The sequence below is a fragment of the Oncorhynchus keta genome, chromosome 19, assembly GCF_023373465.1.
Source record: "Oncorhynchus keta strain PuntledgeMale-10-30-2019 chromosome 19, Oket_V2, whole genome shotgun sequence".
Classification (NCBI taxonomy): Eukaryota; Metazoa; Chordata; class Actinopteri; order Salmoniformes; family Salmonidae; genus Oncorhynchus; species Oncorhynchus keta.
In genome coordinates this window covers 77,746,399-77,774,043 of record NC_068439.1, presented here as the reverse complement: position 1 = coordinate 77,774,043, position 27,645 = coordinate 77,746,399, and the positions used below count along the sequence as shown (strand labels likewise).

The window sequence follows — 27,645 nt, the reverse complement described above, 5'->3', positions numbered from 1 at the left end:
AGTATAGTGAAACAGCAACAGTAGTTAGTAGTATAGTGACACAACAACAGTAGTTAGTAGTATAGTGAAACAACAACAGTAGTTAGTAGTCAGTAGTGGCACAACAACAGTAGTTAGTAGTATAGTGACATAACAACAGTAGTTAGTAGTCAGTAGTAGTAGTTAGTAGTATAGTGACATAACAACAGTAGTTAGTAGTAGTAGTTAGTAGTCAGTAGTAGTAGTTAGTAGTAGTTTGTAGTCAGTAGTAGTAGTTAGTGGTATAGTGACATAACAACAGTAGTTAGTAGTCAGTAGTAGTAGTTAGTAGTATAGTGTCATAACAACGTTAGTTAGTAGTATAGTGAAACAACAACAGTAGTTAGTAGTATAGTGACACAACAACGGTAGTTAGTAGTAGTAGTAGTTAGTAGTAGTATAGTGACATAACAACAGTAGTTAGTAGTAGTTAGCAGTAGTATAGTGAAACAACAACAGTAGTTAGTAGTATAGTGACATAACAACAGTAGTTAGTAGTATAGTGACATAACAACAGTAGTTAGTAGTATAGTGACATAACAACAGTAGTTAGTAGTATAGTGACACAACAACAGTAGTTAGTAGTATAGTGACATAACAACAGTAGTTAGTAGTATAGTGACACAACAACAGTAGTTAGTAGTATAGTGACATAACAACAGTAGTTAGTAGTATAGTGAAACAGCAACAGTAGTTAGTAGTTAGTAGTAGTAGTTAGTAGTATAGTGACATAACAAAAGTAGTTAGTAGTATAGTGGCACAACAACAGTAGTTAGTAGTATAGTGACATAACAACAGTAGTTAGTAGTATAGTGACACAGCAACAGTAGTTAGTAGTATAGTGACATAACAACAGCAGTTAGTAGTATAGTGACACAGCAACAGTAGTTAATAGTATAGTGACATAACAACAGTCGTTAGTAGTATAGTGACACAACAACTGTAGTTAGTAGTATAGCGACACGACAACATCAGTTAGTAGTAGTCAGTAGTATAGTGACACAGCAACAGTAGTTAATAGTATAGTGACATAACAACAGTAGTTAGTAGTATAGTGACACAGCAACAGTAGTTAGTAGTATAGTGACATAACAACAGTAGTTAGTAGTATAGTGACACAACAACAGTAGTTAGTAGTATAGTGACACAGCAACAGTAGTTAGTAGTCAGTAGTAGTAGTTAGTAGTATAGTGACATAACAAGAGTAGTTAGTAGTATAGTGACACAGCAACAGTAGTTAGTAGTCAGTAGTAGTAGTTAGTAGTATAGTGACATAACAACAGTAGTTAGTAGTATAGTGACACAACAACAGTAGTTAGTTAGTAGTATAGTGACACAGCAACAGTAGTCAGTAGTTAGTTAGTATAGTGACAACAGCAGTAGTTAGTAGTATAGTGACATAACAACAGTAGTTAGTAGTATTTAGTAGTAGTTAGTAGTGACATAACAAGAGTGTTACATAATGACACAACAACAGTAGTTAGTAGTAGTTAGTAGTAGTAGTAGTGACACAACAACAGTAGTTAGTAGTAGTATAGTGTAGTAGTTAGTAGTAGTATAGTGAGTAGTACAGCAACAGTAGTTAGTAGTCAGTAGTAGTAGTTAGTAGTATAGTGACATAACAACAGTAGTTAGTAGTATAGTGACACAACAACAGTAGTTAGTAGTATTTAGTAGTAGTAGTAGTTAGTAGTAGTATAGTGACATAACAAGAGTAGTTAGTAGTATAGTGACATAACAACAGTAGTTAGTAGTATAGTGACATAACAACAGTAGTTAGTAGTATAGTGGCACAACAACAGTAGTTAGTAGTATAGTGACATAACAACAGTAGTTAGTAGTATAGTGACATAACAACAGTAGTTAGTAGTATAGTGGCACAACAACAGTAGTTAGTAGTATAGTGACATAACAACAGCAGTTAGTAGTATAGTGACACAGCAACAGTAGTTAATAGTATAGCGACACGACAACATTAGTTTGTAGTAGTCAGTAGTATAGTGACACAGCAACAGTAGTTAGTAGTATAGTGACACAACAACAGTAGTTAGTAGTATAGTGACATAACAACAGTAGTTAGTAGTATAGTGACAAAACAACTGTAGTTAGTAGTATAGTGACACAGCAACAGTAGTTAGTAGTATAGTGACATAACAACAGCAGTTAGTAGTATAGTGACACAGCAACAGTAGTTAGTAGTCAGTAGTAGTAGTTAGTAGTATAGTGACATAACAACAGTAGTTAGTAGTATAGTGACACAACAACAGTAGTTAGTAGTATTTAGTAGTAGTAGTAGTTAGTAGTAGTATAGTGACATAACAACAGTAGTTAGTAGTATAGTGACACAACAACAGTAGTTAGTAGTAGTTAGTAGTAGTAGTAGTTAGTAGTAGTAAAGTGACATAACAACAGTAGTTAGTAGTATAGTGACACAACAACAGTAGTTAGTAGTAGTTAGTAGTCAGTAGTAGTAGTTAGTAGTATAGTGACATAACACCTGTAGTTAGTAGTATAGTGAAACAGCAACAGTAGTTAGTAGTCAGTAGTATAGTGACACAGGAACAGTAGTTAGTAGTAGTTAGTAGTCAGTAGTAGTAGTTAGTAGTATAGTGACATAACACCTGTAGTTAGTAGTATAGTGAAACAGCAACAGTAGTTAGTAGTCAGTAGTAGTAGTTAGTAGTATAGTGACATAACAACAGCAGTTAGTAGTATAGTGACACAGCAACAGTAGTTAGTAGTATAGTGACATAACAACAGTAGTTAGTAGTATAGTGACACAGCAACAGTAGTTAGTAGTCAGTAGTAGTAGTTAGTAGTATAGTGACATAACAACAGTAGTTAGTAGTATAGTGACATAACAACAGTAGTTAGTAGTATAGTGACACAGCAACAGTAGTTAGTAGTATAGTGACATAACAACAGTAGTTAGTAGTATAGTGACACAGCAACAGTAGTTAGTAGTCAGTAGTAGTAGTTAGTAGTATAGTGACATAACAACAGTAGTTAGTAGTATAGTGACATAACAACAGTAGTTAGTAGTATAGTGACACAACAACAGTAGTTAGTAGTAGTTAGTAGTAGTAGTAGTTAGTAGTAGTATAGTGACATAACAAGAGTAGTTAGTAGTATAGTGACACAACAACAGTAGTTAGTAGTAGTTAGTAGTAGTAGTAGTTAGTAGTAGTATAGTGACATAACAAGAGTAGTTAGTAGTATAGTGACACAACAACAGTAGTTAGTAGTAGTTAGTAGTAGTAGTAGTAGTTAGTAGTAGTATAGTGACATAACAACAGTAGTTAGTAGTAGTTGGTAGTAGTAGTAGTGTATATATATATATCGCTCCCTCTCTCTTTTGCTCTCTATCCCTCTTTCTCCCTCCCTCCTCACGTTGCTCCTATCATAATTATTCAATTGTCTCTAGCTCTCAGATAAGGAAGCATACATCCTGTTGCCATGGCGAATTTCTTATCTGTCTTTTTTAGAGGCTTGATATGGGTCTGAGGGGGAGATAGACAGCTTACGGTGAAGTTCAGAGGCTAGACACAGATAGGGATCAGGCAGTGTGTACTGTGACTCTGGAGAGAGACAGATAGGGAGAACGTTCAGTGGGAGAAACTGTTCAGAGAGAGAGAGAGAGCGAGAGAGAGAGAGAGCGAGAGAGAGAGAGAGAGAGAGAGAGAGAGAGAGCGAGAGAGAGAGCGAGAGAGCGAGAGAGAGCGAGAGAGAGAGAGAGAGAGAGAGAGAGAGAGAGCGAGAGCGAGAGCGAGAGCGAGAGCGAGAGCGAGAGAGACAGAGAGACAGAGAGACAGAGAGACAGAGAGAGAGAGAGAGAGAGAGAGAGAGAGAGAGAGAGAGAGAGAGACAGAGAGACAGAGAGACAGAGAGAGAGAGAGAGAGAGAGAGAGAGAGAGAGAGAGAGCGAGAGAGAGAGAGAGAGAGCGAGAGAAGAGCGAGAGAGAGAGAGAGAGAGAGAGAGAGAGAGAGAGAGAGAGAGAGCTAGAGAGAGAGAGAGCTAGAGAGAGAGAGAGAGAGAGAGAGAGAGAGAGAGAGAGAGCTAGAGAGCGAGAGAGAGAGCTAGAGAGAGAGAGAGAGAGAGAGAGAGAGAGAGAGAGAGAGAGAGAGAGAGAGAGAGAGCTAGAGAGAGCGAGAGAGAGAGTGAGAGAGAGCTAGAGAGAGAGCGAGAGAGAGCTAGAGAGAGAGCGAGAGAGAGAGAGAGAGAGAGCTAGAGAGAGAGTGAGAGAGAGCTAGAGAGACAGAGAGAGAGAGAGAGAGAGAGAGAGAGAGAGTTCTGTTCTGCATGGCTCTAAGTCTTTTTATTGAAATAGAATCATAGACCGTTACAGAAACACTGAAGGATAGGCTTTGTTACAATTAAGGCAGCAAAACAGCCCCTTTGTGGGAGAATTGCTTGTAAAATGTGTTTTTAAGAAGATACAGGTTGTCTGGCTCCATTTAACTTGCAATTGTCAAGACCATTGTACAGTACAGTACCTTCTCAGTGCTTGGCTTTGCATGCCAGTGTATGTAGTTCATTTAAATGTTATACAATTGTGTATATTTCATTTGCAGCGCATAAAGAACATGATGACGTGCATGCCCAGTTGATGTTTGCACAAAAAAGGTTTGAAAACACTCCTCTCTCGTTCCACTTCTACATAGCCTTTGTAGTATGACAAAATAAGTTTCATTGAAGAGCTCCACAGGGCGATACTGCCGTCGACAGTAATTCAATTATTATACGAGAGATTCACTGGACCAGAGGTTCTAACACCATCTTCCCTTATCTCCGTTCCTCAGCTTCCATGAGCTGGTGACGTTCTTAGGGCTGAAGCCCAAGACAGGAGAGACCGAGGTGGCGACAGGTCACTTCTTCATGCTGTGGTTTGAGTTCTGTACCGACTTCATGACCAGGTGGAGGAGAGAGAACAAGAATATCTCCAAAGAGAGGTGTGTGTGTGTGTGTGTGTGTGTGTGTGTGTGTGTGTGTGTGTGTGTGTGTGTGTGTGTGTGTGTGTGTGTGTGTGTGTGTGTGTGTGTGTGTGTGTGTGTGTGTGTGTGTGTGTGTGTGTGTGTGTGTGTGCGTGCGTGCAAAAGAGGTCATTTGGAACCACCCTTGTGTGATGTAACCTTGCCAGAGAACTGATGACTTGCGTTAGCTCCCCAGGCTCAGTCTTGTGGCGTGCAGAAGACCCGGGTTCAAAACCCTGGTCAGTTACGGCTACAAACACAGTGAACTACTGTAGCTCCAAGACTGGAGTAATTTAATTCCCACAGGGATCACTTACACATACTGAAAACTTATGTATTCACTTCAGTGGATAAAAACATCTAATTGACATATACAATATATATTACTTGGATTTGACCGTGTATTATTTGCTTATATAACTATATCCCCATGAGAATTGACTAAATAAGGAAGATGGCTATCTAAGATGGCCGCCATCACCCATCTGCTACATCCAACAAAGACACTTCCGGTCTTACCCAGAGCGACTTATCATACCCGACCCTCAGTGGGAATCAAATCCACAACCCTGGAGTTGCAACCGTCATGCTCTTCCAACTGAGCTACACGGGACCAGACTGACTGACTGAGACTGTCTGTCTGTCTGAAGATTGTGATCTTGTGGAAAACATTGTTCTATCTAGAACATCGGTTGAATCTCCTGTATGTTACTGGGTCCGAGGCTGATGTGAACTTGTCTCCTGGAGGGGGGGACGTACGTATCAAGTGTCTCAGAGTTCTGATTTAGGATAAATTCTGATCACAGTGCCTAAGATTACATGGATGGGGGGGCTGGTCCTAGGTCAGCACTCTCACTATGAAACTGATGTGAACTTGTCTCCTGGGGGGGCTGGTCCTAGGTCAACACTCTCACTGTGAGACTGATGTGAACCTGCTCTTTTCCCCATCCTTCCCTCTTTCTCCCAGACTGAAAGAGGCTCAGCTGTCGGTGAAGAAGATTACAGCAGACAAGAAGGTGGAAACTAGGAAGATCAACCCTAACAGTCTGGTGAGAACAACAAGACTCAATCTTAAGATAGACATATAGTCAGGGGGTGCAACTTTGGTTTTAGAAGTGGGGAGGGACATAGATTTTTTTTATCTAGTTTGATAAATAATCCAAACAGCCTCTCCAACCTCTCTGAGGCGTCCACGTGGTCCTAAAGCACACTGTTGCCTCGTCTTGTATCACATTCCAATGATACAACTGGGGGGGGGAACAAAAATGCCATTTTCGTTCGCTCCCTCTCGCTCTTTCTCTCTCGCTCGCTCTCTCTCACTCGCTCGTTCTCTCTCGCTCTCTCGTTCTCTCTCGCTCTCTCGTTCTCTCTCGCTCTCTCTCTCGTCATGTTCCCCCCGTCCCCAGTGAAAGCTGGGCCCCTGCATACAGTATAGAGCTCTGAGCACCACTATCGACTATCCATCACATCTGATTAACCACCACAGTGTGGTGAGTCTCAGGGAAACATTACCACTCAACTCAAACAGAAAACATGTTAGAATGAATTTCATGGTTATTGCAGTGCATTACTTAAGCATTAAAGCATGAGGTGGTGTGGAAACTCTAATAAAATGTTATTTGTCACATACTCATGGTTAGCAGATGTTAATGCGAGTGTAGCGAAATTCTTGTGCTTCTAGTTCCGACAGTGCAGCAATATCTAACAATTCCACAACAACTACCTTATACACACAAATCTAAGTAAAGGAATGGAATAAGAATGTATACATATAAATATATGGCAGAGCGGCATAGGCAAGATAAACATTATGGCCAATATACCACGGCTAAGTGCTGTTCTTAGACACGACGCTATGCAGAGTGCCTGGATACAGCCCTTAGCCGTGGTATGTTGGCCATATACCACAAGTCCCTGAGGTGCCTTATTGTTATTATAAACTCGTTACCAACGTAATTAGAGCAGTAAAAATAAATGTTTTATCATACCCGTGATATATGGTCTGATACACCACGGCTGTCAGCCAATCAGCATAAGGGCTCGAACCACCCAGTTTATAAAGAGAAATAATGCACACTCAAAGATGCCCTTCAAGGGCCTCCCGGGTGGCGCAGTGGTTAAGGGTGCTGCCAGCTGTGCCATCAGAGACTCTGGGTTCGCGCCCAGGTTCTGTCGTAACCGGCCGTGACCGGGAGGTCTGTGGGGTGACGCACAATTGGCCTAGCCCAGGTTCTGGGTTAGGTAGGGCTTGGCCCGTAGTGATGTCCTTGTCTCATCGTGCACCAGCGACTCCTGTGGCGGGCCGGGCGCAGTGCGCGCCTGGTTGCCAAGTGCACGGTGTTTCCTCCCACACATTGGTGCAGCTGGCTTCCGGGTTGGATGGCGCTGTGTTAAGAAGCAGTGCGGCTTGGTTGTGTATCGGAGGACGCATGATATATTGCGTCTCTCCCGAGCCTGTACGGGAGTTGTAGCGATGAGACAAGATAGTGGTTACTGAAAAACAATTGGATACCACGAAATTGGGTAGAAAAAGGGGTCAAAAAAAAAAAAAGATGCCCTTCAAGCCAATCAGAAACGACGGTTCAACAATGCTGTGGTATAAAGATAACTTAACAGTCTGGTGAGAGAATAGAGAGATATACACTGAGTGGACAAAACATTAGGAACACCTTCCTATTTTGAGTTTTGCCATCAGAACAGCCTCAATTCGTCGGGGCAGTAGGGTACATCCCTACAGTGGAGGGATGTACCCGCCCCCTCCAAAGCCCGTCAATTCGTCGGGGCAACAAGGTGTTGAAAGCGTTCCACAGGGATGCTGACCCATGTTGACTCCAATGCTTCCCACAGTTGTGTCAAGTTGGCTGGATGTCCTTCGGGTGGTGGACCCTTCTTGATACACACAGGAAACTGTTGAGTGTTGCAGCTCTTGACACAAACCCTGGCACCTACCACCATACCCTGTTCAAAGACATTTGCCCATTTACCCTCTGAATGGCACACATACACAATCCTTGTCTCAATTGTCTCAAGGCTTAAACATCTCTAACCTCTAACCTGTCTCCTCACCTTCACCGAAGTGGATTTAACAGGTGTTTTGTACACTCAGTGTATATAGTGATATATTACAGTTATGTAATTCTATGGGTTTAAAGCAACACCATTGCACTGCACAGTATGATAGATAGGATCATGATCAATCATCTATCACGCTAACCAGATTTTCCGGGCTAAGTTATAAGCATAATCCATTTTATAGATTTTGGGATTCAGGCAAAACAGGGCAATAATATTTTTTGATCTATCTCAGGAACCTGGGTTTGATTGAATAATTGAATTACTGTTCCATGCATAATAACTTCCACTGGGCCTCAAAAGTGGGGCTTACTTAATGACTTAGTTGGACAAGGCTTACTTAATGACTTAGTTGGACAAGGCTTACTTAATGACTTAGTTGGACAAGGCTTACTTAATGACTTAGTTGGACAAGGCTTACTTAATGACTTAGTTGGACAAGGCTTACTTAATGACTTAGTTGGACAAGGCTTACTTAATGACTTAGTTGGACAAGGCTTACTTAATGACTTAGTTGGACAAGGCTTACTTAAAGACTTAGTTGACAGGCTTACTTAAGTGGACAAGTACTTAGTTGGACAAGGCTTACTTAATGACTTAATTGGACAAGGCTCATTTGCTTGGACAAGGTCCCTAATGAAAACAATAACCCCTTTTGGACCCTGCCCTGACAAGCTTAAAGACTTAAGACAAGGCTTAATGACTTAGTTGGACAAGGCTTACTTAATGACTTAGTTGGACAAGGCTTACTTAAAAGCCAGTACAGTACAGTATGTGGAGACCATTTGCTTCCTGTCCCTAATGAAAAACAATAACCCCTTTTCCCTGCCCTGACAGAAAGAGAGACTGCGCCAGAAAGAAGCCAACATGGTGGCCACAAGCTGAGAGACAGAACAGAGAAGAACAGGACAGAGAAGAGAAGACATTAATGAGAAGAGTAATGGGTTGATTTGTGAGGGGACTGGGGACTCCTCCCACCTTCTCCCGTCACCGCCCCTTAGCCACCCACACAGGACTGGGGACTCCTCCCACCTTCTCCCGTCACCGCCCCTTAGCCACCCACACAGGACTGGGGACTCCTCCCACCTTCTCCCGTCACCGCCCCTTAGCCACCCACACAGGACTGGGGACTCCTCCCACCTTCTCCCGTCACCGCCCCTTAGCCACCCACACAGGACTGGGGACTCCTCCCACCTTCTCCCCCGTCACCGCCCCTTAGCCACCCACACAGGACTGGGGACTCCTCCCACCTTCTCCCGTCACCGCCCCTTAGCCACCCACACAGGACTGGGGACTCCTCCCACCTTAGCCACCCACACAGGACTGGGGACTCCTCCCACCTCCCCCGTCACCGCCCCTTAGCCACCCACACAGGACTGGGGACTCACCGCCCTCCCACTGGGGACTTCTCCCGTCACCACCCCTTAGCCACCCACACAGGACTGGGGACTCCTCCCACCCTAGCCACCCACACAGGACTGGGGACTCCTCCCACCTCCCGTCACCACCCCTTAGCCACCCACACAGGACTGGGGACTCCTCCCACCTTCTCCCGACACCGCCCCAGCCACCAACACAGGACTGGGGACTCCTCCCACCTCTCCCATCACCGCCCCCGCCCCTTAGCCACCCACACAGGACTGGGGACTCCTCCGTCACCGCCCCTTAGCCACCCACACACGACTGGCGACTCCTCCCACCTTCTCCCGTCACCGCCCCTTAGCCACCCACACAGGACTGGGGACTCCTCCCACCTTCTCCCGTCACCGCCCCTTAGCCACCCACACAGGACTGGGGACTCCTCCCACCTCCCGTCACCACCCCTTAGCCACCCACACAGGACTGGGGACTCCTCCCACCTCCCGTCACCACCCACACAGGGGGGTGATCAGGATCATACTAGTCTCTGATCCTGCCCACCCTGTTATGGACTAAGCCTGGAACACTGTACTGTCCTGGATGCCCATTGACCCTGCCCTCGCTGGACACCTGAGGAAACCCCTTTTACAATGGGTTCAGAGGTCACAAAGTTGCAGATACATTCAACGGGATACTGGCAATAGGATGATAAATATTTATGTTCATTTTGATTTTTTTTGATTCTGCACCTCATCCTAGCACTGCCCTGTTAAAAAAAACATATTTATAAAAAAAAGGCTAATAGCTGATTTAATAACTGGACAAATTAATAAAACAATGTATCTAGATTGTATGGTAAACTTTCTATGAAATATAGATTTGCTATTCAGTTGTCTGTTTTCTGATATTAAATATCAGAAGTTTTGTTTGTTTTATAATACATTTAAGTTTATAATGTTACATTTCCACTGTCAATCATATTTATATATATATATAATTGATGTTCTTTATCTTGCAATCAGTCTGTTGTTACAACCCCAACAACACGAACTAGTTCAATAAGGTGTACAATCATGAGTTTATTCAGCAACCACTTTATATACATGATTAATACAATAACAAGTACATTAAGTGACGTCTAACAGGGGCAAAGTTTGAAAAGAAAAGCCAATATTCATGAACACCACACTCGTCTCGCGCTCTGGAGGGTGAACGCATTCACCAACTCATATTCCACACAGTGGAAACAATATATGCTCTCAACGGTTTACAAAAATAGTCTGTCAAATTCTTACACTGTGGCTTTTTCGCCTTATTTTAAATGGCAAACATGCGCAAACCTTCTGGTATCCACAGTAATACTGTTATTTGTATTAGGCGCAAACCAACAATATCATTAAAAAAACATTACGCTCGAAGCCATAAACCATTTACAATGTGCCAAACCAGTCAATTATGCCAAACCAGTCATTATAGTCCCATACATTACACTGGGGAGTCTGTTGGGGTTGGCATAGCTACCAGTTTAGGGTTTTGGAATGGTTTTGAACAGTTCCATCCCTTGGTTTCGTTGTCTTTTGATCTCCCCTTTTCGGATTAAGATGGGATATTCTCTCCCTCATGCATATTCGGTTTTTGCAATGGAAGCACATTTAATTGTATGCATTGGTCGGTACCTTTTAATTATTCCCGTGGAAAGCAAACCAACAGAGACTGTGTCCACCTATGGTTTTAACTAGGCCTAATCCAGGTCTATGGAAGCGCAGCGGCACGTCTTTACGCGCTGGACGCGTTTCTTTCGGGAGCTGGGTGACTGGCCGGGACATATGAGGGTATAGGTGACAGTTGTGAATGTTTTCGGTTTACAGGTGGAACACGATTGGAAAGCCCCGTCATCTTCGTATATGTGTCGGGGGATGTAGAAGGAGTTACACTGCCCGTAACAGAAACGGTTGATTATAGTGCGGCTGAGGCATCCTTCCTCGTGGATCGTCTGTTTCAGCGGCTGCGTTTTGCACCAGTCCAGTTTGAGGTACCGGCGCTCCGTGACGTGTAAGGCTTCTTGGCTGGATTCTAGAACCTCGTCGTTGGCAGTTACTGGCCCCATTTGGCGGGAGACAAATCCGTTCTGTGGTGGCTGCTGCGGTGAGCGCTCAGACTGGTTGGGACTGGAGTTGTATTTGTATGGGTGCTGAAAGGAACCCTGGTAGCCACCTACCCCTGCGCTCCTTTGCGGACAGAAGAGTAGTCCCAACACCATGGCCGAGGCAAAGACTGACGTCTTCATCCTGATCTATGGAATATTAAATAATTACAACTCAAGCCGTCAAGGAAATCAACAGAACAAATTACGCATAAATTTTAGCAAGGTTTATGCAGTAATGTCAAACCAAATACATTTACAAGTGGTTATAGCGTACAGTTAAAACTAATAGAATAATTTCAACATCGTAATTGGTAGAGCGAAAACGATAAATAGCTAGATTGGCTCACCCGTGTCCTACACAAACGACACGACAGAAAGATTCCCTGCGGGATTAAGATATTGCTTAAATAGAATTATCCCTGTGTGATCTCTTCTTGGAAGAGGCAAAACAAACTGCTGTCTAGCTGTACTGTCTCAGATTTAAGTACAGTAGAGGGATGTATCCGCCCACTCCAACGCCCTGATAGATCCTACGTAAAAATGGCTCAAACCTGGGAAACTTGCAGAGTAAATCATTTTATTTTAAATGAACAGAAAATGATCAGAAATAAAACAGCAAGAGACTTAATTAAGGCTTGAGCCACACAAAAAAATAAGCAAAACCAGATCAAAAACATCAACAGCATATTTGTTTGATAAAAACAGAAAATTCAGCTTCACAGGATGAATCATACATCACAGGCACACAAATAAACGGAGTATCAATACTTTTGATAGATCAATGAATGATTGAGAACTGAAAATAGCAGAGTATAATACCTTTTTTTAAATGATTTTTTTTTACACAAGTTGTACATATCAATATACCGCTATTACTGCATGTAACGTTGTTAGTAGGCTACGTAAGTTCAACGAAATGTAATGGTGATTAAAAGTAATACTTAGAGAACACTCCCAATACTTTTGTGATGTCATTTTGAATATACTTTAGTTTTAGTGATGTGACATGGTGGGGTTAGTAACGTTAGAACAACGCGGGGTGGGTTTCAGGTGGATGTTCTATAGTCCTCCTCTTCTGGGTAGTGGGGAACAGACTTCTTGGCTACAACGTTGTCCAGCTTCTGACCCGTCAGATAGGGGTTATTGACACTCTGGAATGAAAAGGGAGCAAACACGACATTGCGTTGTTGTTGGGATTTAAAATCAAATCTTATGACATTCTTGTCGGTAAATATGTCTATAGCTATAGGTGTTCCAGAGGCGTTTGTGATCATCGACGGAGAAATGAAAGAATGTCGTCTGGATTCAAAATTGACATTGGTCGGTCAACATGCAACTTAATCCAGAAATGTGAGTTTAAAAGGGCATTATCCCCTTCAGGGCATAACAGGGTTAGGGTTAGGGTTAGTTTAGGGTTAGGGTTAGGTGAGGGTTAGGGTTAGGGTTGGGTTTGGGTTAGGGTTAGGGTTAGTTTAGGGTTAGGGTTTAGGTTAGGGTTAGGGTTAGGGGGTTAGGGTTAGGGTTAGTTTATTTATACAAAAGCTTAAACAAACAATAACAAAACAAGCAGTTATAACCCTTTGTCTTCTTTTGGGTCCTCCCTTCAGTTTTTGGTACAACAGTTCCTTGTTCTGAAATGACAAAGTAAGTTAGTGACAAAGAATGTTTCTATTGTTTTACAGCACATGATTTTATTTTCTGTAATCATAAACACATAGCTTTAGCCTTTTCAGGGAACAGAGACCCTTCCGTGGTGTCTAGTGTCCACAGATGGGGTGTGGTGTCAGTTAATACAAGCAGAAAAACATTTCCTAGAAGAGGGTAAGGAGATGGGACTTATTCAATGGTACAAGGGGCACAGCTTTGTTGTAACCACTCGAGCCTAGTGGAGGAGGGTGAAGTTGCCTGTACACTCTGAAGGCAATTTTACCAAGTTGCCCTAGTCACTCACCCACTTGGCCAGAGCAGGGTAGTCATGTTCTGGGTCGAACAAGTGCTGATGGTTCTGGAACTCTCTGCTGAACTCTGCTGTGTCTGGGACATTCTCCAGACAACCATCTGCAGCTACAGTAACAAGCAAAGAGAGGACATGGTCAAGATTTTTCAACATTGGATCTGTGCAACTCCTGCATCCGCTCTCGCTTTAAAAAAAAAACGAGGGGAGGCGTTGAGGAGACGGAATGTGGACAAAAATGGACTCCTCCACTCACGTCGTCAGGCAAATTGCTTTTACAGGGGTAGGATCCAAAAAAGAACTGTCTAAAGTCAAAAACAAATGAAGTTAGTTGTTCAAGACATTTTATAGATAAAAACATGCTACTTATTCCTTTTAAACGTGGGTGTGATTTTCTTTAAAACAGCTGATTCAAAGGTGGTGTGGCAGATATCAAAACTCCTCCGTGAAGGACACGCACGACTATCCTGATGGAACGTGGTTAGAGGGCGGGACACTAACAAAACTGACATCGCCTCGACAACTCATCGGTTTCTGGTGCTACGGAGGAGAATGGATTTTTTTTCCCAAATGAGAAAAGTACATAGACAAGGCAAACCCTAGATTATTCTGCAGCAGTGGAGGCTCTTCAGAGGAGGACCATCCTCCTCAGTGAATTTCAATTATTTATTTAATTGTAAAACATGGATAAAGTCATCCTTTTTTATATATACTGTATATATATTCACCTCACCAAATAATTGATAGAAACACTTTTACAATGGTCTTTAGTAGCTCTGGCAGCTCTGGACTGAGGGGCAGCTCCGGACTAAAGGGCAGCTCCGGACTAAAGGGCAGCTCCGGACTAAAGGACAGCTTTAGACAGGCCGGAGACTCTGGCGGCTCGGGACAGGCCGGAGACTCTGGCGGCTCGGGACAGACCGGGACAGGCCGGAGACTCTGGCGGAGACTCTGGCGGCTCGGGACAGGCCGGAGACTCTGGCGGCTCGGGACAGGCCGGAGACTCTGGCGGCTCGGGACAGGCCGGAGACTCTGGCGGCTCGGGACAGGCCGGAGACTCTGGCGGCTCGGGACAGGCCGGAGACTCTGGCGGCTCGGGACAGGCCGGAGACTCTGGCGGCTCGGGACAGGCCGGAGACTCTGGCGGCTCGGGACAGGCCGGAGACTCTGGCGGCTCGGGACAGACCGGAGACTCTGGCGGCTCGGGACAGACCGGAGACTCTGGCGGCTCGGGACAGACCGGAGACTCTGGCGGCTCGGGACAGACCGGAGACTCTCGGGGCGGCTGGCGGGACAGACCGGAGACTCTGGCGGCTCGGGACAGACCGGAGACTCTGGCGGCTCGGGACAGACCGGAGACTCTGGCGGCTCGGGGACAGACCGGAGACTCTGGCGGCTCGGGGACAGACCAGGAGACTCTGGCGGCTCGGGACAGACCGGAGACTCTGGCGGCTCGGGACAGACCGGAGACTCTGGCGGCTCGGGACAGACCGGAGACTCTGGCGGCTCGGGACAGACCGGAGACTCTGGCGGCTCGGGACAGACCGGAGACTCTGGCGGCTCGGGACAGACCGGAGACTCTGGCGGCTCGGGACAGACCGGAGACTCTGGCGGCTCGGGACAGACCGGAGACTCTGGCGGCTCGGGACAGACCGGAGACTCTGGCGGCTCGGGACAGACCGGAGACTCTGGCGGAGACTCTCGGCTCGGGACAGACCGGAGACAGACCGGAGACTCTGGCGGCTCGGGACAGACCGGAGACTCTGGCGGCTCGGGACAGACCGGAGACTCTGGCGGCTCGGGACAGACCGGAGACTCTGGCGGCTCGGGACAGACCGGAGACTCTGGCGGCTCGGGACAGACCAGACCCCGGAGACTCTGGCGGCTCGGGACAGACCGGAGACTCTGGCGGCTCGGGACAGACCGGAGACTCTGGCGGCTCGGGACAGACCGGAGACTCTGGCGGCTCGGGACAGACCGGAGACTCTGGCGGCTCGGGACAGACCGGAGACTCTGGCGGCTCGGGACAGACCGGAGACTCTGGCGGGACAGACCGGAGACTCTCGGGACAGACCGGAGACTCTGGCGAGCTCGGGACAGACCGGAGACTCTGGCGGCTCGGGACAGACCGGAGACTCTGGCGGCTCGGGACAGACCGGAGACTCTGGCGGCTCGGGACAGACCGGAGACTCTGGCGGCTCGGGACAGACCGGAGACTCTGGCGGCTCGGGACAGACCGGAGACTCTGGCGGCTCGGGACAGACCGGAGACTCTGGCGGCTCGGGACAGACCGGAGACTCTGGCGGCTCGGGACAGACCGGAGACTCTGGCGGCTCGGGACAGACCGGAGACTCTGGCGGCTCGGGACAGACCGGAGACTCTGGCGGCTCGGGACAGACCGGAGACTCTGGCGGCTCGGGACAGACCGGAGACTCTGGCGGCTCGGGACAGACCGGAGACTCTGGCGGCTCGGGACAGACCGGAGACTCTGGCCAGATGAGGCGCACTGTAGGCCTGGTGCGTGGTGCCGGCACTGGTGGTACTGGGCCGATGGACATGCACCTCAGGGCGAGTGCTGGGAGGAGAAACGGGGAGCACTGGGCTTTGGAGACATACAGGAAGCCTGGTGCGGGGGGCTGCTACCGGAGGGCTGGTGCGTGGAGATGGCACCGGATAGACCGGACCGAGAAGGCACACTGGAGATCTTGAGAGCAGGGCTGGCACCATCCGCCCTGGCTGGATCCTCACCCTAGCCCGGCAGATGCGGGGAGCTGGGATGTAGCGCACCGGGCTAAGCAAACGCTCCACCGCAAAACACGGTGCCTGACCAGTACAACGCCTGCCACGGTAAGCACGGCTCGGAGAACTGTAACACCGAGCTGGCACAGGACGTGCAGGGCTAGGGAGGCGCCCAGGAGGCCTGGTGCGTGGGGCTGGCACAGTCTTCACCAGACGGCTAGCACGCACCTCAGGACGAGTATGGAGGGCTGACCCAGGTGACATCAAATACCCGACATGCTCCGTCGGATGGATGTCGTGCCTCAAGCACCAACACAGCACCTCCCTCATAACTCTCTCCTCCAATCTCCCCATTAACTGTCTCTGCTTCGCTCACCTCCAATTCCACCCTGACCGGCTCTGGTTCCATCCTTGGCTCCTTACGGTAAGCAGGGGGAGTTGTCTCAGGTCTGACTCCTGACTCTGCCACACTCTCCCTGTGCCCCCACCAATAATTGTTTTGGGGCTGCCTCTCGGGCTTCCAGCCGCACTGCCTCCTCATCCCGGCGCCTCTTTGCTTTCGCTGCCTCCAGCTCTGCTTTGGGACGGCGATATTCCCCTGGCTGCGCCCAGGGTCCTTCGCCGTCTAGAATCTCCTCCCAAGTCCAGGAGTCCTGCGTTCTTTGCCGCTGCTGCTGCTGGCCGTTACCACGCTGCTTGGTCCATTGTAGGTGGGTTATTCTGTCACGATCGCCGTAGTGAGGAGACCAAAGCGCAGCGTGGTGTGAATGCATACTTTAATGATTGACGAAAAAACACGAAGTATACTTTACAAAACAAACAAACTGTCTGTCTTGTGGTCTTGCAAGACTGTAACGGTCCTAAAAGTTAGGCACCAAGCCTAAAGGAGAAATCCTTGTCAAACAGAAATATAGCTATTTGTTTACCCGTCTTTCCTAGTGGACATGGGTTGGAAGGGTTGGGGTAACCATGGTCCTCACTGAAGTATTTGGGGATGTTGTCCCCTGTCAGCTCAGCTACGATGTTGGGGATGTTTCCATAGGGACCCAGGTGCTGCAGCCCCTCATGGGCTCCGCCTAGTGGAGGAAACAGAACATGACAAGAATATATATTTTTTAGTCATGACAGAGACAGACAGGGCATGTTAACTACCATTCTTACATTTTATAGTGATGCTCCAGAACTTGTTGAATTTCAGCCAGTAGTTTTGATAGTGGTGCTCACGAGCCAAAACAGATCCCCAGTTTTTTTGTGTAGCATTTCATCCAATTGTGTACGACGTCAGCCAATTCATATGATATGATATAAATTTGTTGTGCTTATTAAGATCCAAGACTGCTGCTTTAACAATTTGATTAGCGCAAAATTGAAATCTACATCAGAATACAATACTAAGCCTAGATATGTTATTTGTGTAGAGTGCATTCTTTAAGTACCCTGTCTCGGAGCTCTACGGTGTGTGCCTTCACTTTCTTAATTTTATGTAACTTTTATTAAACTAGATGAACTAGTTAAGAACAAATTCTCATTTACAATGACGGCCTACACCGGCCAATCATGGATGACGTTTGGCCAATTGTGCGCCAATAGGACTCCCAATCACGGCCGGTTGTGATATAGCCTGGAATCTAACCTGGGTGTCTGTGGTGACTGTAGCGCCTTAGACTGCTGCGCCACTCGGGAGCCCATTTCTTGACCAATCGAATTTACAACAGGTGGACTCCAATCAAGTTGTATAAACATCAAGGCTGATCAATGGGAACAGAATGCAGCTGAGCTCAATTTCAAGTCTCATAGCAAAGGGTCTGAATACCTTTGTAAAAAAAAATTGAAAAGCCTGTTTTCACTTTGTCATTATGGGGTAGTGTGTAGACTGATGAGGGAAAAATAATATTTAATCAATTTTAGAATAAGGCTGTAAAGTTGCAAAATGTGGAGAAAGTCAAGGAGTCTGAATACTTTACATGTCCCATCTCCAAACACAATCCCAAGTACAGAAACCCAAGGCCTGAAATGTAAATGTGAGATCCACAATGGCACTGGGAACTATAACCATTGGCAAAACATTTTCCTCGCTCCGAGATGCATGCCCTCTCTCCCACAGAATATATCCCCTCAATACTCTCGAACATTTGGCAGGAGCTTTGGTATAATATAAAATAGCTTACTTGTGGGTCCACATCGATGTAGACCTGTTATTAAAGTCCATTATGGCCATGTACAAAATGGAACCCTATTCCCTATGAAGTGCACTACTTTTGACCAGGGCCCATGACCCTATTCCCTATGAAGTGCACTACTTTTGACCAGGGCCCATAACCCTATTCCCTAAAGTGCACTACTTTTGACCAGGGCCCATAACCCTATTCCCTAAAGTGCACTACTTTTGACCAGGGCCCATAACCCTATTCCCTAAAGTGCACTACTTTTGACCAGGGCCCATAACCCTATTCCCTAAAGTGCACTACTTTTGACCAGGGCCCATAACCCTATTCCCTATGAAGTGCACTACTTTTGACCAGGGCCCATAACCATATTCCCTATGAAGTGCACTACTTTTGAACATATGGGATGTCGCTGAGTGATTTATCCAAGGCTATGAACTGGACACAAGACAGCTCTGTGGTGTAATTACTGGTAGGGAACATTTCAAAACAGATGTAATTTAATTTCACAATGGAAAATTGCCTGCAATAGAGTGGAGAGTATATTTCTTAGACATAACCCATGTGCCAAATCATGACACACCCCAGATACACACAGACTAGGCTTGTGGTCTTACACGTCATACTGTTTTATAGGTATAGTGTTTGATTACTAAACAAGTTGTCAAATACAATACAGTTACTGTACTTTTTTGCTTCATTGACAACAAAAATAATTGAAGATTAACAAGCCTGAAATATACTTTAGGTCAAGCCAACTACTACAGCACTATGACTAAAACAGACAACTCCTTTAACTCAGATCATGGACCCCACCTTGGATACTCTGGGGACCCACGATGTTGGTGGCCTGGTGAGCGGGGTACTCGATCCTGTGACGAGCGATGCCCAGCTGCTCCATGGCGCCGTGTAGGAGGCGTTGAATATCGGCCTCAGATACTTGGTCTGCCGTGCGGGGGCTCCGGGCGGATGCCAGCCCCGCCATGCACACCAGAACGCCCAACACGGTTCTACTCAACCTGACCGTCGAACCCATCTCTGTCTGCAATAGGGAGAAGAAAAAAATATATATATAACGTTGCTTATCAATCATGTATTTAGTAGAAAATGCAACGTAATTCTAATTATATTTCAGAAGGATGTCCACCTGACAGAAACCATCATTAATAATAATAATCATTAACCCACATGTAAACAGTTGACTAACAGAAGGCAGGTGCAAATAGACACCGTTGTTGTTCCTTCCCCCTGTAAGATAATAACGTCACACACCATTCGGCCATAGGAATCGCTGTATGTCCAAATACTGCGGATAACCAAATTAAATGTAGACATTGGCTTAACCTAGAACCATCCTGATAAATCCATTATTACGCAGGTACGCGTAAGTGTTTTATTTGTAAATCACGTCTAGAACATAAATACCTGTACTATAGCCCAATACATTGCAAAAATGTTGCACGCGTAATCCTAATTAGCCATTCAAATCAAAATAACCTATATCTGGAATTAAGGCATACGTGCGTTTGCATCTTTTCTGTGAAAACAAAAATGTGCGCCATCGGGCAAATATGCTACAGAGGCCGCAACAGTCATACACATTCAGGATATACCAATAAACGACATTCAACAGATGCAATATTTTCAATCTCATTGGCTACTGTTACACATATCGAAAAGGCCTACACGATATTTATCTGACTTCACGATGTATCGTTTTCCTTACGGTGTATCCTGGATGCGGTGAGAAAGAGCTTGTGACGCTGACGGAGGATGCAATCCTCGCTCCACGGATCATTACCTTATTGGCTCCTGTCAGGCACAAAAACAATCCCTGGCTTCTCCGTGGATGTCTTTAAACGATGTCGATCATTTATTGCATCAGGGTGGCGTGTTCGTGTTCTTTATAAATTTGTAGACAAACATGCAATAGCCTAAACTGTGGCTAAAATAGTCGTCAATTTTCATAAATTTGATTCCAAAGAAAAATAATTTTAAAAGGCCTATTTATTAAAACATTTTGTTTTACAGACATATTGGACAGGTGGGCTACAGGGAATATGTAAAGGGAAAATAAATTAAATATGCAGTCAAAAAGGCTCCAAAGACATAACAGAATGTCTTTATAATAAAATATGACATTGATAAACCCCCCATGTTTTATCTTCAATGCAAAAATCATAAAAACCATGACAACTGCCACATGGACCATTACATGTGATGAATAGAACTCTATCCAGAGCAGTACGTCTCCTGCTCTTCTAGGAGGGTTCGGTACAGCTTCCTGCTCTTCCAGGGGGGTTCGGTACAGCTTCCTGCTCTTCCAGGGGGGTTAGGTACAGCTTCCTGCTCTTCCAGGGGGGTTCGGTACAGCTTCCTGCTCTTCCAGGGGGGTTCGGTACAGCTTCCTGCTCTTCCAGGGGGGTTCGGTACAGCTTCCTTCTCTTCCAGGGGGGTTCGGTACAGCTTCCTGCTCTTCCAGGGGGGTTCGGTACAGCTTCCTTCTCCTCCAGGGGGTTAGGTACAGCTTTCTGCTCTTCCAGGGGGTTCGGTACAGCTTCCTTCTCCTCCAGGGGTTAGGTACAGCTTTCTGCTCTTCCAGGGGGTTCGGTACAGCTTCCTGCTCTTCCAGGGGGGTTCGGTACAGCTTCCTTCTCTTCCAGGGGGGTTCGGTACAGCTTCCTGCTCTTCCAGGGGGGTTAGGTACAGCTTCCTGCTCTTCCAGGGGGGTTCGGTACAGCTTCCTGCTCTTCCAGGGGGGTTCGGTACAGCTTCCCGCTCTTCCAGGGGGGTTCGGTACAGCTTCCCGCTATTCCAGGGGGGTTCGGTACAGCTTCCCGCTATTCCAGGGGTGTTCAGTACAGCTTCCCGCTATTCCAGGGGGGTTCGGTACAGCTTCCCGCTCTTCCAGGGGGGTTCGGTACAGCTTTCCGCTCTTCCAGGGGGGTTCGGTACAGCTTCCCGCTATTCCAGGGGGGTTCGGTACAGCTTCCCGCTCTTCCAGGGGGTTCGGTACAGCTTCCCGCTCTTCCAGGGGGGTTCGGTACAGCTTCCCGCTATTCCAGGGGGGTTCGGTACAGCTTTCCGCTCTTCCAGGGGGGTTCGGTACAGCTTTCTGCTCTTCCAGGGGGGTTCGGTACAGCTTCCTGCTCTTCCAGGGGGGTTCGGTACAGCTTCCTTCTCTTCCAGGGGGGTTCGGTACAGCTTCCTGCTCTTCCAGGGGGGTTCGGTACAGCTTCCTGCTCTTCCAGGGGGGTTCGGTACAGCTTCCTACTCTTCCAGGGGGTTCGGTACAGCTTCCTGCTCTTCCAGGGGGGTTCGGTACAGCTTCCTGCTCTTCCAGGGGGGTTCGGTACAGCTTCCTGCTCTTCCAGGGGGGTTCGGTACAGCTTCCTGCTCTTCCAGGGGGTTCGGTACAGCTTCCTGCTCTTCCAGGGGTTCGGTGAAAACACAGCTTCCTGCTCTTCCAGGGGGTTCGGTACAGCTTCCTACTCTTCCAGGGGGGTTAGGTACAGCTTCCTGCTCTTCCAGGGGGGTTCGGTACAGCTTTCCCCAGACCAGGAGACAGGCGGACACGTCACTCAGCCTTTTGGCTGAAAAACACCCAACGTTTCTACGAATCCATTCTGAGAGAAGTAAAGAAAGAGAGCCAAAACGGTTAAGAGTTCATGGTTCCACCTATCATAAGTGGGGCAGGACCCAACCTTGCTCTGTTTTCCTTTGCTTTGTAGGAAAGAGAATAGCATAAAATAATACATTTTTGCCTTGTACTCTGCAGCTCTGTCATCACTGGGGTGGAGCCTGACCTGGCCAACAGGGATGAGGGACTGGAGCCTGACCTGGCCAACAGGGATGAGGGACTGGATGTGTTGAGCCTGACCTGGCGAAGCAGGCTGTGGCTCGGGGCATAGACCACAGCCAGGTTACTAGTCACTGTTCTCAGCACACCTGAGAAAAGGAAAGAAAGGCAGAGAGGAAACAATTACATGACCTTTGCAGGAACTGTACAGTACAGCAAGACATTTTGGATCAAAGCATCTGCAAAATTATACGCATCTCAATCTGGGAAACGCATTTAAATATATGTCACAGCACAGAACATGAGTTCCAAAATAGAATGGTAACATAGCTCCCAGTATGTAAGTATACTACAGCCTCTTCAAAGAGGTCAGGGCCTTAATGTCACAGGCACTGCTCTAAACACATTACCAGGCACTGCTCTAAACACATTACCTGGCACTGCTCTGAACACATTACCTGGCACTGCTCTGAACACATTACCTGGCACTGTTCTAAACACATTACCTGGCACTGCTCTGAACACATTACCTGGCACTGTTCTAAACACATTACCTGGCACTGCTCTGAACACATTACCTGGCACTGTTCTAAACACACTACCTGGCACTGCTCTAAACACATTACCTGGCACTGCTCTAAACACATTACCTGGCACTGCTCTGAACACATTACCTGGCACTGCTCTGTACACATTACCTGGCACTGCTCTGGACACATTACCTGGCACTGCTCTGTACACATTACCTGGCACTGCTCTGGACACATTGCCTGGCACTGCTCTTAACACATTACCTGGCACTGCTCTGTACACATTACCTGGCACTGTTCTAAACACATTACCTGGCACTGTTCTAAACACATTACCTGGCACTGCTCTAAACACATTACCTGGCACTGCTCTGTACACATTACCTGGCACTGCTCTGAACACATTACCTGGCACTGCTCTAAACACATTACCTGGCACTGCTCTGAACACATTACCTGGCACTGCTCTAAACACATTACCTGGCACTGCTCTAAACACATTACCTGGCACTGCTCTAAACACATTACCTGGCACTGCTCTGAACACATTACCTGGCACTGCTCTGAACACATTACCTGGCACTGCTCTAAACACATTACCTGGCACTGCTCTAAACACATTACCTGGCACTGCTCTAAACACATTACCTGGCACTGTTCTAAACACATTACCTGGCACTGCTCTAAACACATTACCTGGCACTGCTCTAAACACATTACCTGGCACTGCTCTAAACACATTACCTGGCACTGCTCTGAACACATTACCTGGCACTGCTCTGAACACATTACCTGGCACTGCTCTGAACACATTACCTGGCACTGCTCTAAACACATTACCTGGCACTGCTCTAAACACATTACCTGGCACTGCTCTAAACACATTACCTGGCACTGCTCTAAACACATTACCTGGCACTGCTCTGAACACATTACCTGGCACTGCTCTAAACACATTACCTGGCACTGCTCTAAACACATTACCTGGCACTGCTCTAAACACATTACCTGGCACTGCTCTGAACACATTACCTGGCACTGCTCTGAACACATTACCTGGCACTGCTCTAAACACATTACCTGGCACTGCTCTAAACACATTACCTGGCACTGCTCTGAACACATTACCTGGCACTGCTCTAAACACATTACCTGGCACTGCTCTAAACACATTACCTGGCACTGCTCTAAACACATTACCTGGCACTGCTCTAAACACATTACCTGGCACTGCTCTAAACACATTACCTGGCACTGCTCTAAACACATTACCTGGCACTGCTCTGAACACATTACCTGGCACTGCTCTAAACACATTACCTGGCACTACTCTGAACACATTACCTGGCACTGCTCTGAACACATTACCTGGCACTGCTCTGAACACATTACCTGGCACTGCTCTGAACACATTGCCTGGCACTGCTCTGAACACATTGCCTGGCACTGCTCTGAACACATTACCTGGCACTGCTCTGAACACATTACCTGGCACTGCTCTGAACACATTACCTGGCACTGCTCTGAACACATTACCTGGCACTGCTCTAAACACATTACCTGGCACTGCTCTGAACACATTACCTGGCACTGCTCTGAACACATTACCTGGCACTGCTCTGAACACATTACCTGGCACTGCTCTGAACACATTACCTGGCACTGCTCTAAACACATTACCTGGCACTGCTCTAAACACATTACCTGGCACTGCTCTGAACACATTACCTGGCACTGCTCTGAACACATTACCTGGCACTGCTCTGAACACATTACCTGGCACTGCTCTAAACACATTACCTGGCACTGCTCTAAACACATTACCTGGCACTACTCTGAACACATTACCTGGCACTACTCTGAACACATTACCTGGCACTGCTCTGGACACATTACCTGGCACTGCTCTGGACACATTACCTGGCACTGCTCTGAACACATTACCTGGCACTGCTCTGAACACATTACCTGGCACTACTCTGAACACATTACCTGGCACTACTCTGAACACATTACCTGGCACTGCTCTGAACACATTACCTGGCACTGCTCTGAACACATTACCTGGCACTGCTCTGAACACATTACCTGGCACTGCTCTGAACACATTACCTGGCACTACTCTGAACACATTACCTGGCACTGCTCTAAACACATTACCTGGCACTGCTCTGAACACATTACCTGGCACTGCTCTAAACACATTACCTGGCACTGCTCTGAACACATTACCTGGCACTGCTCTGAACACATTACCTGGCACTGCTCTGAACACATTACCTGGCACTGCTCTGAACACATTACCTGGCACTGCTCTGAACACATTACCTGGCACTGCTCTGAACACATTACCTGGCACTGCTCTGAACACATTACCTGGCACTGTTCTAAACACATTACCTGGCACTGCTCTGAACACATTACCTGGCACTGCTCTAAACACATTACCTGGCACTGTTCTAAACACATTACCTGGCACTGCTCTGAACACATTACCTGGCACTGCTCTGAACACATTACCTGGCACTGCTCTGAACACATTACCTGGCACTGTTCTGAACACATTACCTGGCACTGCTCTAAACACATTACCTGGCACTGCTCTGAACACATTACCTGGCACTGCTCTGAACACATTACCTGGCACTGCTCTAAACACATTACCTGGCACTGCTCTGAACACATTACCTGGCACTGCTCTGAACACATTACCTGGCACTGCTCTGAACACATTACCTGGCACTGCTCTGAACACATTACCTGGCACTGCTCTGAACACATTACCTGGCACTGCTCTGAACACATTACCTGGCACTGCTCTGAACACATTACCTGGCACTGCTCTGAACACATTACCTGGCACTGCTCTGAACACATTACCTGGCACTGCTCTGAACACATTACCTGGCACTGCTCTGAACACATTACCTGGCACTGCTCTAAACACATTACCTGGCACTGCTCTAAACACATTACCTGGCACTGCTCTAAACACATTACCTGGCACTGCTCTGAACACATTACCTGGCACTGCTCTGAACACATTACCTGGCACTGCTCTGGACACATTGCCTGGCACTGCTCTAAACACATTACCTGGCACTGCTCTGAACACATTACCTGGCACTACTTTGAACACATTACCTGGCACTGCTCTGAACACATTACCTGCAGGAGACCTTTGAGAGGAAATGGAAAAAGTGTGAGGAAGGCACAGTTCTTGTCAGGCAGTAGGCAGGACAGCAGCTGGGAGGCCTGAGGTCCTCTACTCCACAGTGAGCAGTAACTAGGCCTTTAGCAGGGCAGAGTGGATGTCTAGGAGGGGGGGTTATGGAAGCTCCAGACAGAACAGCTTCAGTAGGCTGGCCACATCACAAGGGAGAGCTGTGGATAGGCAGGCTTCCCAGTGGTCCAGCTTAGCCTGTGAAATAGATGTACCAGACAACACAGGCTTGAGTTGGTCCGTGGATCAACCACCATGACTCAGTTCCATTACACAAGAGTCATTGAATGAATGAGTCTTCTGTATGGGAGCGTTTTGTTAAGAGCATTTCTCTACACCCGCAATAACATCTGCTAAATGTGTATGTGACGAATAAAATGTAATTTGAAATTTGACTTGGAGCCCCGACGCTCGGTTTGAACATCACCAATTATTGCTTTCCGTACGGTTGTGGAATCATAAGGACCTTCTCTTTCATTTAAGTGTGAAATAATTGTCAAAACACAAAAAAATACCACTTCGTAGGGTTACTGTTTCCACGCGGCCATATCGCCATGTTACACAGCACGTTTACGGAAGAGGGACTGTCTGTGTTAATTTGCTATCCTGCATGCTCCCCACACCTGGGTATAATGGAAGAAGGCTGCCCGGAAACATGGTGTCACTGAAAAATACTGTTGCCTGCAACTGGGATAGCCAGCTTAAAAAATAATATGTAAAATAGACATTATACACTTTTATTTTTTTAAATGTGATATGAAAGTAAAGGGCTTTATTTCTAGAATTGTATCGCAATTGAGAAACGAGTCCCATTTAGATGGAATATTTGGCTGTTTAAGGCTGCCAGAGCCAGTCTACCTCTGAAAATAACACGAGGTCCTTGGACCTTAAGGAGTAACGGACTCTGTAAGAGCACATCTTGGGCTACCATGACCCATGCATTTAACACCAGAGAACCTATGGTTAACTCACACCACTTGCGATCCTCAGACGAACAACAGAGTCTGATTTTTCTGAACAGGCCATCAGTACCAGCATGTTGCAGTTGTTCACAAGAATCCACATTGAAAAGGATATGAATCATTTGTCACTTACTTAAAATAAAAAATAAAAAACATATATTGGAGGTCTATTGAAAAAGATACTTAAATTGTAACCTGTGTGTTCTTACCAAGGTAGCGTAAACTCACCCCATTCCGTACAAATGTGCATAACCGCGACATTCAAACGAGGCTACAAAGAAAACGAATGGGACTGTAGCGACTGTGTTGACTTCAAAATCGGGGGTGTGAACTAGGTTTCTATTCAAGTGTTGACCGACATGGCAATGGCTCTATAGCATTGGAGAAAAGTTTTAAAAAACTGACCCTCCGTTACATCTAGACGTGTCGTAACGTACAACACGCATAAAGCTACTATTTCTGTCTTACAATCTCTCTCCACCAGGTGTAGCACTTCTATCATCCTTTAAAAACAAGTAATGGACAGTGACGGGGGTAAGGGGGAATACCTAGTCATTTTTGCATGCGATCATCATTCTCAAAACCGCTGTTCACTTCTAAGATCACTTTAGCACCCCCCTAAAAACCCGATTCAAATTCGACACAAACCTTCAAATAGGTAAGTAATGACACATTGTATAAACTCTTTATAGTGTTTTATTTACATT

At 46.4% G+C, this 27,645-nt stretch overlaps 4 protein-coding genes and 1 long non-coding RNA gene across 19 annotated transcripts in view; 2 read left to right on the top strand and 3 right to left on the bottom strand.

The window, feature by feature from the left end:
* LOC118397903 (formin-like) overlaps positions 1-9,051 on the top strand; it is a 59,179-nt gene extending 50,128 nt beyond the window's left edge. For 2 of the 3 annotated variants that reach the window (XM_052471357.1, XM_052471356.1), the window contains 4 exons: positions 4,591-4,642; positions 4,819-4,968; positions 5,957-6,038; positions 8,899-9,051. In XM_052471357.1, coding sequence (XP_052327317.1) covers positions 4,591-4,642; positions 4,819-4,968; positions 5,957-6,038; positions 8,899-8,946 — 332 coding nt within the window. In that variant the 3' untranslated portion in view covers positions 8,947-9,051. Of the gene's footprint in view, positions 1-4,590; positions 4,643-4,816; positions 4,969-5,956; positions 6,039-8,898 lie in introns of those variants that run through there. The other variant, XM_052471358.1, reaches the window with a different exon arrangement.
* Positions 9,052-10,479: 1,428 nt separating this feature from the next.
* Positions 10,480-12,037, bottom strand: LOC118398883 (gremlin-1-like). Of its 2 annotated transcripts, none has more exons than XM_035794684.2 (2): positions 11,914-12,037; positions 10,480-11,708 (listed from the first exon to the last, which is right to left on the bottom strand). In XM_035794684.2, exon 2 carries the CDS (start codon positions 11,705-11,707, stop codon positions 11,162-11,164), a length of 546 nt encoding a protein of 181 aa, XP_035650577.1. In that variant the 5' UTR covers position 11,708; positions 11,914-12,037; the 3' UTR covers positions 10,480-11,161. The 2 variants fall into 2 exon arrangements, with proteins under 2 accessions (XP_035650577.1, XP_035650576.1); XM_035794683.2 differs by having other exon boundaries at positions 10,480-11,713; positions 11,914-12,033.
* An 89-nt stretch (positions 12,038-12,126) lies between these two features.
* On the bottom strand, positions 12,127-20,347 carry LOC118398882 (neuroendocrine protein 7B2-like). 4 transcript variants are annotated; one of them, XM_035794682.2, is made up of 6 exons: positions 20,226-20,347; positions 19,241-19,466; positions 17,186-17,335; positions 13,518-13,630; positions 13,144-13,197; positions 12,127-12,717 (listed from the first exon to the last, which is right to left on the bottom strand). In XM_035794682.2, the coding sequence occupies exons 2-6, from the start codon at positions 19,458-19,460 to the stop codon at positions 12,613-12,615; spliced, it is 642 nt and encodes a 213-aa protein (XP_035650575.1). In that variant the 5' UTR covers positions 19,461-19,466; positions 20,226-20,347; the 3' UTR covers positions 12,127-12,612. The 4 variants fall into 4 exon arrangements, with proteins under 4 accessions (XP_035650575.1, XP_035650572.1, XP_035650573.1 ...); XM_035794679.2 differs by having other exon boundaries at positions 20,151-20,301; XM_035794680.1 differs by having other exon boundaries at positions 20,111-20,240.
* Positions 20,348-20,490: 143 nt separating this feature from the next.
* On the top strand, positions 20,491-22,053 carry LOC127909496 (uncharacterized). Its single transcript, XR_008071536.1, has 3 exons — positions 20,491-20,915; positions 21,128-21,189; positions 21,934-22,053. It is a non-coding gene; the product is annotated as an uncharacterized LOC127909496 (long non-coding RNA).
* On the bottom strand, positions 21,178-27,620 carry LOC118398884 (foot protein 1 variant 1-like). Of its 9 annotated transcripts, none has more exons than XM_052471363.1 (5): positions 27,487-27,620; positions 25,922-26,174; positions 22,231-22,372; positions 21,929-22,050; positions 21,178-21,710 (listed from the first exon to the last, which is right to left on the bottom strand). In XM_052471363.1, the coding sequence occupies exons 3-5, from the start codon at positions 22,331-22,333 to the stop codon at positions 21,234-21,236; spliced, it is 702 nt and encodes a 233-aa protein (XP_052327323.1). In that variant the 5' UTR covers positions 22,334-22,372; positions 25,922-26,174; positions 27,487-27,620; the 3' UTR covers positions 21,178-21,233. The 9 variants fall into 9 exon arrangements, 6 of the variants coding, with proteins under 6 accessions (XP_052327323.1, XP_052327321.1, XP_052327320.1 ...); XM_052471361.1 differs by lacking the exon at positions 27,487-27,620 and adding an exon at positions 27,344-27,418; XM_052471360.1 differs by lacking the exon at positions 27,487-27,620 and adding an exon at positions 27,148-27,337.
* Between the last annotated feature and the right edge of the window lie 25 nt (positions 27,621-27,645).